Genomic DNA, 14,880 nt, shown 5'->3' on the forward strand with positions numbered 1-14,880 from the left:
CAGTTTTAGCTTTTTCCTTCCCCCCACCCCCTCCTTTTGGGTTATTTCAATTTTGCATAGTTGCAGGAGTGTTGGCTTTGTAGTCTTCTTGACAATGCAGTTTTTATTGACTGTCAACTGGAACATTCATTAAATATAAAAGCTTGTAGATAGTGCATGGGCCAGCTACCAAACACATGATTATACCTGAATCATCATAAACTGAAAATCTTCTCAGGGGTTTTGAGGATGAAGGGACAGAGGGAGGGAGGCGTTCAGGTTTATCTGGTTGCCTGCCTGCCTGCGTGCGTGCGTACTGTTTATCTGGCCCTGGCAGATGGAGCACTGGCGGAGGGTGGCGGGGGGAACCCTGTCCATTATCGGGATTTACAGCTGTGAACACCCTTTGGAATGGCCGAAATGTGCATTTTCTCTCCTGTTGGTATTTCTGTCGATCTAAGAGTTAAAATTATGCCCTGGTGCTGTCCTGTGCCCCCAGAATTCTAGGGCAGTTTGTCCACAGTCCCCTCTTTTTTGTCTTTTATAGTAGAGGAACTTGCACATTCGTGGCCTCTTGGTCCAATATAATATCAACCAGAAAGTAGTACATGTGCATTGATATGAACTGCACCGGCCTGGGACCACTGGGTGCTAGCACATTCGAGCAAGATTCTTCTGGTAGTGCTGATTGTGAAGGAAGTTTTCTAGTGAGGACAGGGCATTTTGAGTCTTACCTTTTTGTGAATAACAATCACAAAACAAGGGCGAGCTCCCCCCTCAGCCCCCTCCACCTCAGTAGTTTTGTGGAAAGGCTTCACAGACAGAGGAGTCTAAGGGTGGCATTGATACGCCCCTTTCTCTAAATTGTCGCATCCCCACTGCCCATGCATATGGGAAGGGATAAGTTGGCTTGCCTGACCTTGAACTGCAGAGCAGGGAAAGGCAGACAGAGCTGTCTGATAATAACAGTGATGCTGCAGGTCCATGGTTACAGCTTACAGAGCCTGTTTTTAACTACGAAAAGCCTTTCCTTTCCGCCCCAGATCTCCCTGGGCAATGGAGATAAAAAGAGCAATGCACGGGTGATGTAAGCCGATCATACACCTTCATCAGGTGTCGTTAAGGGAACCACAGAATGGAGTCTGGATAACTTTTTTTATGGTCCGTATCGATGAAAGTATCTTTATTCAATGCAAGAGTCAGGCAAGACTGTGTGTGAGTCTGATGACGAATTCCAATTTACTTTTTTTTTTTTATTAATTTATTTTTAATTTATTGGGGTGACAATTGTTAGTAAAATTACATAGATTTCAGGTGTGCAATTCTGTATCACATCATCCATAAATCACACTGTGTGTTCACCACCCAGAGTCAGCTCCCCTTCCATCACCATACATTTGATCCCCCTCACCCTCATCCCCCATCCCCCAACCCCCTTACGCTCTGGTAACCACCAAATTACGTTCCCCAGATTAATTTTCAAACCCCGTGGCCATCCTGTGGTCACCGACTGCCCTCCAATCCCCTCACCCTCCCCCCCACCCCCCACCCCTCCCGCCCATCTAGCAACCCTCAGTTTTTCCTCATTGTCTCCCAAACTGTTTCTGATTAGTTCATTCACTTATTCTTTTCTTTAGAATCCGCAAATAAGTGAGATCATATGGTACTTATCTTTCTTTTTAAAAAATATGCATTTGGAAATTCATACACTTCAGAGCACCGTTTATACCTGCTTCTGGGTGTAGCCTTCTCTTCCAGGTAGGAGCCTACCCTCAGAGACCCGGTCTCCGGATTCTACTTTATGCCTCTATGCATCTTCTCACGTTGTTCACCAGCAGTTGGCATGCATAGCTCCATCTTCTTTCTCCTCCTTCTGCCTCTGAAGAAGGAAAGCGGCACATCCCCGAGACTTTGGCTGGGGGAAAAAAAACAGATCTGAATAATCCATTGCCAACTTACAAAATGCATCCTGTAATACCTGTAACATGTTTTTTTCAGAAAAGCTTCTCATGTCAGTGTTTGCCTCAAATGCTGTGGCACAGACAACCTAATGGGGGCAGGAGGGCAGTTTGGTTATCGAAGACCCTCCTTCAAAGCATTGGGATCATACAAATCACCCGGTAGTGGTGTTTTTATAATGTTTTCATTTTTATTAGGGAAATTGATGACTTGCCTGCGATGGCGGGGAATAAGGTCCTACTCTCATCACCTGGGTGGTTGCCATGAGGGAGAAGAGCTCCAAACTCTTGTCTGCTCGGCCCTGCCTTCAAGGAGCAGTGTTACCTTGAGCAAGTCATTCTCCTCCCTCAACAAAGTTTCCTTCTCTAAACACAAAGGGGTTGGACGGCCTTTTGAAATCCTTCCCTTATTAAATAGCTTAGGCTAACTCGTGCAGGGACAATATATAATTCCCAGACTTTTGTGGCCTTCAAACACAAAGGCTTGTTTCGGGCCCACCTTACATGTCTGCTGTGTTCACTGCCTTCTGTCCCCGGGCTTGAGGCTAACCGCGCTGAAGTCCCTACCTGGACACTGCAGATCTCAGGGCAAGGGAAATGGAGATGGGAACCAGGCTCTGCCTCGGAAGGCTTCTGCTCGGGAATGGCACGTGTCACTTCCATCCCCAGTTGATGACTAGACTAACTCAGTCTAGTTACAGTTAATGAGGTAAGCCGGTATGGCCGTCTCGGAGGGGTGGCCCCGTGGAGAGCAGCAGCAGACATTTGAAGCAGTAATAGTGGCCTCCCACCCACTGGTCTCTACCATCCTGTGATTTATGCTGAATATGTTGAGTCCTTAGGTAGAAGCATAACCAACATCAGATCTTAAGGCTTTCATATTTTCATGGCTATTCCCCATTTGAGGCACTTCTGCTGAATTGGACTTGGAATGAATATTTCGCTTATGGGAGGGGCGGGGGGAATATTTTAAAAACAGCACGTACTCAGCCTGTGAGCTCCTCCCGTCTTCATTGTGATTCTGTGCTAGGACAGTCCATACATTTCAGAACATCCCATGGAATTTCTCAACCTGAGAAGTAGTAACAGACCTGCGAGTAAAACATAGTTGCATAAATGCTTAGAGAAATTCCTCATATGTGAATTAAAAAGCAAGATTAAAGACCTGTGCAGTATATCTGTAAACGTTGGGGATAAAGTTATGGGGTGTAATTTTGAAAGAGTTCTCTGTTACCACTGTCAAAAGTACTGAATCCCAAGATTTGACCTGGGATGGTGTTTTTTAAAACTTTCTTTTCCGAATTTCAGGGGGAGGAAAGAACATGGAAAAATCACTTATTTTCTTGAGATTGGATACAAATGTTCCAGATAGATGAGACTTCCAGAAACTGGTTTGTAGTATCTGTCAGGGGTCCAGTTGTAACGTTTAATAGCACTGATTGCTGGGGAGGCTTTTCTGTTTCATCCAGAGAAACCTACATTTAATCCACAAATTAATCTTCTCTGTAGCTCCAAAACAAAACAAAAAACTTTGAAAATAGAATTTTTACCTTTATTCAACGCGCATAATTGTGTTCACCAATTCTTAGAGGGAGAGCAGAATCCTAACCTACAACCACTCGTTGGACTTCAGCAGTCAGATGATTTCCAGGTCTTTGAATATGTAAAATACTAAAACGTTTTCCTTGTGAGCTTGGGTATTCAAAGAGGATCCCTTCGGAAAGTTGGCAGATACTTACTTTCCTGGCACGAGGATTCGGGTTTTTTTTTCTTTTCCCCTCCACCCAACACTATGACAGGGTGGAGTATACTTCCATGAAATTGCATGTTTCCAAAATAGGACTCACTGTTATATTTTACTGCTGTTAGAATCGAATTGCTAATCAAAAATAAGCAGAAACCAAACATTCTAGAAATAGAATTTCAGCTCCTATTCTCTAATTTAGTCTTCATCCAGGATAGAGTTATTATATTTTACAAAAGTGCCCTTTGAGCAAAAATGTGGCACACAGTTTCCAAAGTGATCCAAATTTCACCCTCGTTTCTGAAAGCTTGTGTAGTAATCGTCACAATCTCATATGGTAGTTGTAGCATTACCGTTCACGCAGCTCAGATTCTCTTCTAGTCTGGATGGCTTCCAGGAAAGGGCACTGCGTCCTTCAGCTCCTTGGTTTTGTATACCAATACAAGTGCACATCCCACCAAAACGACCAGGAACAACCCTGCGGTTCCTTTGCTAGTGGGTTGGCATTCACTGTGGCCTAGGATGGGTGGGTCTGTAATAGAACTTGCTCATGCGTTATGGAAGTGATAGTTATAGAGGGAAGTTGAGATCTGCATGGGGAAGAAAACGTGAACTATTGTTTTGCAGGATCCTGTGGATTAATTAGTTAGTGGTCTGTTCCCAAAGGTGTCAGCTGGTCATTTTCACTTTCAAGATTACATGTAAAAAGTCTCTAGTTATGGCAGATCATGGCAGGATAACACCTTTTAAAATGCTTTACTCGTTGATTTTTAAAAATTGAACATTTAATAGTGCACTAGAGAAACATGACAGCAGTGGTCTAAGAGAGGATGACCACCTCTGCAAGGAAAGACTGTCGCAGACTTTCCTAGGACGTCCCTTGGCTTCCAGGAGACTTGGTTTCAAGCATACAGGAAGTGCTTCATAAGTGTTATATACATTAATTGACTTAGTCAAATGATGTGGACAGGAAGTAAATGTATTGATTCCACCTAGGTTGAAAGGATGGGAATAGGGAAAAGAGATTCTTTTTCTATTATGTTTTAAGTTTGACTAAAAAGCATTTTTAGATAACTCCCAGTGTTCATCCTTCTGATTTGAGTACAGGTTTCTACCACCAGAAACTGACATGATTGTCTTTACCCTGCCCAGTAGACCCAAGAGGAGAGAAGAAGTAGAGACTAGGCTGGAGTGGGCGGAGAGCCTGAATATTCTAACAGGCATGAGATCACTACGGAAGGATAACCATGGTATCAAACTAGAGCCAGCAACAATTAGCTCTTAGTGTTGATTGCTTCTCTCCAAAGGCCTTGGGCTTTGGTTCACTTCAGAGTTCCCTTGATTAATGTATCAAAGTTGAGACAAAGTAGAGAGTTACCGTTAGCAGCAGCAAAAAGGTTAGCGTCTGCCAGGAATGAATGCTGGGAGAATCTGTCTGCTGTAGAGGTGACTGTATTTTAAGATTGTGGTTAAAGGAAGTGTAGTCCTGTGAAGTAAAGGTTGGGGGTGAGGAGATTTTTAAATGTTTAAGTAATGCTAAGAGTATAATTTCCTTGGCAGGGAAACAATACATTGTGTTAGCTTCTAAAAACAGTGGTCTAGTCTGAGGTTTGATGCTGTGTACGGACACATTCTGTCCGTCTGTACGTTGGTTTGAGAATGTACTGCGGGTTAGAAGGCTCCGTATTGCATGGGATTAGATTTTTGTGAGTCATCGACATGGAGGGTGAACCTGGCTCTGAAGAGTTTTATCCCATCCATTAGCAGAATTCCAAATATTTGGCCAATTAGTGATCTACTCTACCCAACTTTTGAGTTTAAAAACTGATGTGTTTCCAGAATTTGTTCAGGAATGCACACTGGTGGATGTAGCGCTGGCAGCTGTGTTGTTGTGGGTCCAGGTGTGGAGGGGTATTTTCAATCTCGGTCTCTGTTTTGAAGAACAGGTCCTTATCAGTCATTCATCCTGCTGGCCCACAATGAAATGATTTGCTGAGAACGCTCTCAAACTCAGAAACGAATGGGATGTGGCACCTGCCACATCAAACAAAGATAAACACAGGCAGAGGTCACTTTCCATCTTTTAGAGAGCTGACCTTTATCAACATCACCTGTGTATCGTGCTGTGGACACAAGGTTTTACATCTAGAGACATCGATGTGGGAATATATTCCAAGTATGTGTTTTTAAGGTTATTCCTTCCTCTGTTCCCATGAATAGATATCAGTATTACCTGCAAGTCAAAAAAGATGTGCTTGAAGGACGATTGCGGTGTACATTGGAACAGGTGGTTCGGCTGGCCGGCTTAGCTGTGCAAGGTAAGAGATGGTCATGACCACAGTATATCTTGCGTTAAAAATGCAGTTAGTGAATTTTAGTTGCAGGATGGTGGACTTCGCAAAGCTCTTTGCGAACTGCTCATGCCTGTATAATTTATTTGAAGAAATAGCAACTTTCATTCTGCCTTTAATTCAAAGTACATTTCAGGGTTTATGGAACGTTTTCTCAGGATTACTCCACTGTCCAATGTGGTCATGTTTTGTCGCTTGCTGCTATGACTCTGTGACTTTCACATTTCAAGTGTGATAGCTTTAAACATTATAGTGTAATTTATTCTTACATAGTTAAAGAGAGAAATTTAAAATGCACTTTGTAATGTGAAACAACAATCCTGTACTGGACTAAACTTATCTTTCAACCTATCCTATTTAGATTTATCAGATAGCTATTTTTTAATCTCTAAATTGTTACATATATTTTCACATCTATTTATGTTACATATATGTTACATAATTTACATGTATTTATATATTACTCTTTATTGAGTGGTAGTTTAATTGTCTTCAGTCATATTCCAAACAAGAAGATAAAAATATAATTATTTTAAGAGAAATGTGTTTCCCTTTCAGTTGCTATTTTCTTTAAAATCAAGTAATGTCCAAATGTAAGCCTGCCAGCCGCCCAATCCTTGCTATGTGGGCTGTTATTTTAGAAGCTGTGAACTGCACTTTAGACTCTGAACTGCAGTTGAATCTTTTGGGTTCTAAAATTTCTAAAGAGGCAGCCTTCCTTTGACCTCTTTCGTTCTGGAGTACTAGCAGGTTGGTGATTTTCGTTGGCCGAACAATTCCTAGTCATAGTACTTCCCTTGAATTGTTACCCTGTGGATTGAAGGACAGAAAATAATGTTGTATCCCATCTGTCCACTTAAAGACTGGAAAAGGAAGGAAAAGTGCCCAGAACAATGTAGCAGTCAGTGGTTATAACAGACAAATCAGTAAAATAATGGAAAAAGACACGCTTAATGGGGAGAAGAAAAAGAACATCCAGTATGTCCCTCATCTTGATATTGGATCTTTCTTTTTTAAAAAAGCTTCCTTTCCTGTTCACTTTATTTGCTCTCTTTTTCTCCCGCTCTCATTCTTGAACCATTAGGCTTGTTTCAGGCCTTCTGGATACTGGAAGACCCTCGGGCAAGCTTTCAGGCCGAAGGAAGTTGGTGAACTTACTCTGGATCCCCTTCTCATGGGGTCCTTGTGGCTCGCCTTTCAGTCTGATGAAAATATTTGTAAAATCATTTTCCTGAGAGCCCTTATTGGGCAGTTAGAAAGACATATCAACAGAGATATAAGTTGTGATGAAATACGGTAACTGATGACTCAACTTGAAAATAGGCAGAGCTCGTGATCTTTGCTGTTCCCGAAGTCCTCACCTACTTAGTAATTAGTCACGTGCATCTTTTCACCTAGTTGGTGATTAGTCACGTGGATCTCTGCCTTCTCAACAGTGTCTTCCAACTGGCCTTCTGTGTGGATCCTTTATCTCTTGTTACCTTAAAGTTACCTGAATCCACTTCTACTTGATGCTAAATCTTTTACATGAAATTAAAATTCCATGCTCCTTTGATTTTTTTTTAATTTGAGAACAAATGGGATTAGAAGCAAGGCCTTTATAAATTTATGGTACAGGCTCACTTGTGTTCATTTTACACTGGCTCAGACATACCAGGGTGAGATGAAAACAGGACGAAACAGAAATTTTGGCATCTTGCACCATTTTAGTAGGAGGTGTAAAGATTTTTGCAAGGTTGCTTGCCAAGGGTGATTTACAGTGGGAATTTCCAGCTGCAAATATATGAAGAGACGGAGATGGGTTTGGCTCTTCAGTTCTCTAAATTAACCTTGAGTTAGAAAGTCCCCTTGGCACATATTCTTAAGATATATGTTGAGGCAAAGTAAACAAAAAGATAAATAGAGGTTTGGTTTATATTTTAAAAATAGCTTAGGAATTACTTTCAAATTTCCCCATTCTTTCTAGAAAATGTGGGGCAGTACTGCTAAGTAAACGTGGTAACAATATTCAAACACATCTCGGCACTGTTTTTATTTAATAATAGTGCAGAAAGAGGATGACGTGGGAAGAATGAATGTGATGAAATATGGTAACTTAGTCTACCTTTAATTTTATATGTTAAATGCGACCCCTCCCCCTTCTTTTCAGCTGATTTTGGAGACTACAATCACTTTGATTCTCAAGATTTCCTCAGAGAATATGTGCTGTTTCCTATGGTAAGTGTAATTTCCTTTTTCATAATTAATTTTCTACCTTCTTTGGATGTTGAATTCTTTCCTTTGGAAATCGCAGAGCGTTTTACACACACACACACACACACACACACACACACACACACACACACATTTCCTGGGGAGGAAAGTTCATGAATTTATAAAGTACATACAAGTTTTGTAAAACACTGAAAACATAAAGATGCCTCTCTCTTCTCAAGACAGTTCTCTGTCCCCTAACACCCGCTGGCATCACCGCCATCATCACGGCCCTCCAGGCTCCTTTCCTTTCTGGACATACCCAGCTTGTTCCCAAACCAGAGACTTTGGATTTGGGTTCCTTTTGCCTGGAGAGCTGACTTGTCATTCAGGTCTTGATTCAAATATCACCTCCTTAGAGAGAACTTATTTTTTCTTTGACCAACTCTATGATACTCTCCAACCATCAACCACTTCCTACCAAATCACCTTTCCTGTGTGTGCTTCAGAGCTCTTTCGGTAGCTAAACTCTTTTCCCTTTCTTTGCGTTTCCTTTCCCTTTCCTTTCCTTTTCTTTCTTTTTTTTCCATTTTTTTTTTCTTTTTTAATTGGGGAACAGTGTGTTTTTCCAGGACCCATCAGCTCCAAGTCCAGTCGTTGTTTTTTTCAATCTAGTTGTGGAGGGTGCAGCTCACTGGCCTATATGGGAATCGAACCGGTGACCTTGGTGTTAGGAGCCCAGAGCTCTAACCAACTAAGCTAACCAGCCACCGCCCCTTTTCCTTTTTCTTTTCCTTTCCTCTTTCTTGTCAGCTAGAATGTCATCTCTCTGATCCTTAAGCAGGGACCCTCTCTGCCTAGCTTATAGCCTGTGCTCATAAAAATTAATTGAATGAGTCATGAAGTAAAATGTCTATTCCTGGGTTAAATTAGGGATGAGTCTAGGTTTTTAATCCCTAGGGAATCTTTGATTGTTTGTCTTTTGGTACCTTTGGGGTAAATGAGAAGAGCTTGAATGAGGAAGGATTAATACAGTTGAAAAGCATTGTTAGGGAAGAGCTATACCCACTCCAACATTCTGGCTCTAATCTTAGAAATCATGATCATTCACAACTTAGTTTTTTGATCAACCATTTGGCCCAAAGCACTGACCTGGGTAACTAACCCCTGGGGGATGAAGTTATATAAAAAACAGGGCTGTTTTCAGAGAGATAACAAAGTGGATGAGTCAGTCGGAAGTTTGCAAAATCCAAATGCAAGGCCAAGAGTAATAAAGAACATCACAATTTTATGTGGGGAGAGGTTATGTGTTCATGGGGGATTAGGGAAGGTTTAAAGGCTAATGGTGTGTGAGCTGTGTTTAAAGGGTGGGCAGGATTGCCCAGAGGTAGGGAGCAAGGAATGATCTAGAGAGACAGGAGCAGAGGCAAAGTGGTACAAGTGATTGGGTAAGAGTCAGTGCCCTGACTGTCACTCAGGGGTGTGAGAGGAGACCTGAAGGTGGTAGGTGAGACCGACACATCCGAAGAATTAGAATACATGGGTTCCATCCAGGGCTTTTCAGGCCCCACGCTTCGAGAACTGCTAGAGTAGAGCAATGGGACCATTTGTGGGAGGAGGTCATATGAGAATCTGTTGTGGTTTCTCGGCAAGAGGAATGAATTAGGTGTTAGCAGTGAAGATAAAAACAAGAACGCAAAGCAAGAGCGACTTTGGAAGTATAATGGGTAGAACTTGGCATCTGATCTGCTGCAGCATCTGGGAGAAAGTAGAGTGTCTGGTGGCAAAGATTTTGAGAGACTAGGAGAAGCCAGGCTGTAGGCATTACCCATAATTGGTGCATGAGATAACTTTCAGTTGGTCCAGAAATGACCTTATTCTTATAGGTTAGGGAAATACTGCAGCATCTCTAACTTTTCGTGAATAACTCCGGTCTTATTCTTTTCCCTCCAAGAAAACAGCAGTTTTCTGTGCCGAGCCTGCTGGTTTTTATGTTTTATTAATCTACCCATTAAATCAACCTCCATTCAAAGAGATTAGCATATTACTTAGCAGAGAAATTCTTCACAGGATTTAGTGTCAACATGCTTGAATCAACACCTCTACCATCTCAGAAGCAACCCTGAAAAGTCAGGATGTTTTCTAGTATGTCTGGTGGGAGGAAAGGGAAGCTCATACCTTAGAATTGTAGACAGTGTAGATAGCGTGCTTTTTTTTTTTTTTGGTCTCAAATGGAGGCAATGACTTAGGTTGAAATTTTCCTATAGTTTGTTTTTTATCCCCATCTTTCGTTCAGTAGCAGCTTTCCTCCCATAGCCTTTAAGCAGAGACCAGGCTTGGGTGCTATTTAGAATTTTCGAAGGTGATGATCAACATGATATTTATGAATTTGTAGATGGTAAAACGCCTTGACAGGTTAAAATATGAAGCAGTAAAGGAGTTATTCTGTGTATCGTACCTTTTGCAGAATAAGACTGTCTCCCCACTGGGCTGTAAGCAAATCGGATATTTAAACAGCATGGACCTTGTTAAAGCTCACAATAGACAGACACATACTGATGTTATTCTTGGATCTCAGACTTCCCTCTTCAGGCTAGTAGCTACTAGTGGCCAATGGCTGTTGACATTCAAATTTAAATTAATTAAAGTTTTTAAATAAAAATTCACTTCCTCAGTTGTGTTAGCCACATTTAAAAAACACTCAGGGGCCGGCCCGGTGGCTCAGGTGGTTGGAGCGCCGCGCTCCTAACGCCCATTCGATTCCCACATGGGCCAGCGAGCTGCGCCCTCTACAGCTGAGACTGTGAACAGCAGCGCTCCCTGGAGCGGGGCTGCTGCGTGCTGTCCTGACCTGCCGGGAGCAGCTGGCGGCCAGCGTGAGCGGCCAGCAGCCGGCGAGAGCTGCCGTGAGCTGCCGAGGACTGCCTCAGCCGGGGGGAACGCGAGGCTTATAATCCCAGCGTGGGTCAGGGAGCTGTGTCCTACACAAATAGACTGAGAGACAACAGCTTGAACTGGAGTGGGGGGGGGAGGCGGAAGACGGGGGAGGGAAGTGCTCACTAGCTGCAGATGGCTGGTGGCTACGGTGCTGAAAAGCTCGAGTATAGGACATTTCCGTCCTTTCTGAAGATGCTACAGCAGAAGCTGCCGTCATATCTGAATAGTGAATTCTTGGGCTTTTGGCATCAGTCATTTATATTTCACAGCCCCCTTCCCTGCCCCTGTAGCCTGTGATCAGGAGGTTCAGAGCATAGGATTCAAGCACTAAAAGTGAGGATAAGCCTAATTCGATTGTGAGGATGAAAGGAGAGAATACATGTGAAGCAGACAGAGGACAGGCAGACGGTACGAACGATCGTTAACCAGCTTTGCATAATTAAAAAATCTCGTTTGCCAATGTGAAACTTGCACGTTGCATATTAAGATGAGTTCATGAAACATTTATCGATCACTTATTGTATGTTGAGAGCTTATAAGCTGCATTATAGAAAAGCCCAGTGATAGGCCCCAGAAATGATCTGGAGAAGAACGGCTGAGCTTAGGTGCCTAGCACGTAGCAGAGGGAGGGAGACGAGGACGAAGGGTACGATGAGTGTACAGGTAACTACCTAAGAAAGATGGTAGGCAGACCATCTAAGGCCTCTAAGAGAGAAACACAGAGCAGGAGAGGTAGCCCCAGAAGAAGAACGGTTTATATCAAGCTCAGGGGACTATGGAAGCCCCGTCAAAGGGAATGGTAGCTGAGACGGGATCTGAAGGCGCAGTGACATTTCCCAGGATGTGATGTGATGGACCAGAGTGGTTCTTCCAGGAAGGGTCGGCACAAGTGTGAGGGGTCTGTCTGAGGAAGAAGAGTTTGCCTGAATCGGAGCCCTTGAGAGAGGAGGTCTGGGAGGGAAGGCTGGGTCGCAGGGAAGTGGTCTGAATGCCAGGCCCAGGTGCTGACCTAATTGAGTAGGCCGTGGGGAGCCATGGCAGGTTGTAAACTTTCTGTTTGGTTCCAGTAGAGCTTTGAAAGAGAAGAATGCATTCCGTTAGTGGGGGAGGGAAGATGGGATGAATGGCTGTGTTTGATCTTAAAAGTAACTGAATTTGTCAAATGGCATTTCTGCAGCAGAGAAAAGAACAAAGTGAAATACACAGGGCGCTCCCCAGGTGTGCCGCTGTGTACAGGCATGCACTCTGCCATTTTTCATTCGTGCGGGGCCCCTCTCACCCGTCTCTGTGGCCGGGGCACATACCTCAGGGAGGCCCCCAACACAGATTGAGGCTGGTGAGCGAGCACAATAGCAGAGAGGTACCTGTGGACATTTTCTTCTTTAAAGGTAGGAAGCAGAGGTTTAATGGAACACGTTTTGATCTTCACTTAATCTTTTTTATTTTATTCTATTGCCACATGCCTTTCATTAGCTTTTCAAAATTATCGGGGCTATTACTACTATATTCAATGCCTAGATGCAGACAGAGCTAAATCTAAGCCATAGAGTACTTTTGTTATTCCACAACATAAAACTGAAAATGTCGAGCTTATTTCCGATCATGACCTTGAGTCATTCAATGGATGGCTAAACAGGAAACAGCAGATTAATCAGTTAACACATGAAAAATAAGAACTGCCAGGAATTCCCATCTTCTTTCTCTAAGGTCTTATGACCATCTGCAGAGCAATCAGATTTCTAGTATATAGTTACACTCTCATTGTCCAGCTTTAAACAATGCTGATTTTTCACATTTTCATAATTTGAGATGGGATGTTTCTTGCAGTTTTGAGATGTACTTTTTTGGGGGTAGTGTTTCATCGAAGAAAAGTGGTTAAATCGGAGGTAATCTTTCTTTATATAAATGGTATTTTAGAATCAAGGGAACGAGGCATTTTGGATGTTTTCTGCCCAAGTAGTAGCCCCCATGCTCCCACCCCCAATGTTACAAGGAGCCTCAGAGGGCGTCATCAGGACACACAGTACAGAGCCCCTTCTGACACCCCTCTGAAGCTCAGAGGAAAACGGGGCACATCCATGCCTTCCTCCATGCTTAGCAGCTTGGGAAGGTTGGAGGCAGCTGGCCCCATGGCTTGAGCCTCCACAGGCCACCAAAGGGGATAAGACAAGCTCTAGAATCACCACATTTGTCATTGTCTCAGGAACTGGTTGCTCAGGTCTCCCTGTCTTGAGTTTATTCGGCCAGACTCCATCTCTCCATCACAGAGTTTTGCTGGTAAATGTTTAACAAGTCCTGTAAATACTTCCTCCATCATTGAAGGGGAGTTGGGAAGAGATGTGTGCAACTGGGTCTAATCCTGTGGGTGCCAACACACCACTGGTCCCAGCGGCTTGGGATGTAGTTGCTCAAGACACCAGTTCGTCAGCTACACAGCTGTTTCCTTACAGAGCTCCCTCGAGGCGTTTTAGCTGTCATGGCCTCTTGCTCCCAAGGCTCCATAGGGTCACATCTGAATGAGCCTGCTCTGCTGTCAGGTGGCTCTGACTCAGTTTGTGGGTATTGTGCTAGTGGACAAAAAAGCCATGCACAGTCCCTTCCTAGGCTCAGCTTTTAAAGGGACGAGGGTCTGGAAACTCATTTGCCCATCCCCGGATGGTTAAAACAATACGAATACTCAGAAAGCATTTTTAATAAGAGTCTGAGAGGCAGACAGGGAAGAAGCGGAATGAAAAAAGCTATTCCAAACCCTACAGAATTTAGGTGGCAACCCCAAATACGCAGTGGAGAGCCATGTTAGAAAAGTAAAAACGAACCCTCAGTCCTAAAAATTACAACCTTTAATTCGAAGGAGTAAAGGTGAGATTGAAGAAGGGGGCCTAATCAGGACACCTTCTGGAGAAGAGGGCTTTTAAGATTTACAAGCAAAATAGTAAATGACCTTAACTGCTTTCTGTGTTTTTAGGATTTGGCCCTGGAAGAGGCCGTCCTGGAGGAGCTAACACAGAAAGTAGCCCAGGAACACAAAGCCCACAGGTAAGGCAGGGGCCGCGGGGCCCAACACCTGGCCCCTTACTCCCAGCCCCTGACTTCAGTCAACACAGGTCTCTTTCTTCCAGTGTGTGATTCAGCTCCACCCTGAGAGGTGTGTGTAGATTTGAAAACTCTGAGGCTTTCCCTCCCTCCCCTTTTCCCCTTCTTTTCTCCCATCTCTTTCTCTTTCTCTCCCTCCCTCCCTCCCTCCCTTTTTTTCCTCTCCTCTCCTCGCCTCTCTCCTCTCCCCTCATCTTTCTCCCCTCTCCTCTCTCCTCTCTCTTCTCTCCCCTCCCCTTTAACACCAGCAAGCCCACACAGATACAGAGTTAATGGCCAGGAGAATTCCTCTCTGTGACCTTCCTAAAACTGTTGCCAGACCTGGGAAGTCTGGGCTGCTTGTGCTAAGAGTAGAGGCCTAAAAGAGCTACTTTGGACGGGAAAGTCAAGATCAGAAAGGAAAAAGAGGGTGACTGTAACTTAAGGAAGCACTGAGAGTTTGGTTTCAGGGCTACTAGAGCTTTTTGGGACCAAGGGAAAATAAATGTCCTCCCCTTCTAGCCTCAGGGGACCTGTGCAGTGGTCCTAGCCTCCCTCATCTTGGGCACAAAATACCATCCTCATAAACTTTTTATTGTTTTTTACCTTTTCCCTTTTTTTCTTTTTAACAGTGGAGATTGTTTTT

The 14,880-nt window shown here is 43.5% G+C and overlaps 1 protein-coding gene across 3 annotated transcripts in view; it reads left to right on the plus strand.

Annotated features, from left to right (window-relative positions):
- PTPN14 (protein tyrosine phosphatase non-receptor type 14) overlaps positions 1–14,880 on the plus strand; it is a 151,201-nt gene that overhangs the window by 96,837 nt on the left and 39,484 nt on the right. For all 3 annotated transcript variants that reach the window (XM_033094104.1, XM_033094102.1, XM_033094103.1), the window contains exons 4-6: positions 5,902–5,999; positions 8,182–8,249; positions 14,128–14,198. In XM_033094104.1, the coding sequence (XP_032949995.1) occupies positions 5,902–5,999; positions 8,182–8,249; positions 14,128–14,198 (237 nt within the window). The remainder of the gene's footprint in view (positions 1–5,901; positions 6,000–8,181; positions 8,250–14,127; positions 14,199–14,880) is intronic.

The sequence above is a fragment of the Rhinolophus ferrumequinum genome, chromosome 22 (genome assembly GCF_004115265.2).
Source record: "Rhinolophus ferrumequinum isolate MPI-CBG mRhiFer1 chromosome 22, mRhiFer1_v1.p, whole genome shotgun sequence".
NCBI classification, from domain to species: domain Eukaryota; kingdom Metazoa; phylum Chordata; class Mammalia; order Chiroptera; family Rhinolophidae; genus Rhinolophus; species Rhinolophus ferrumequinum.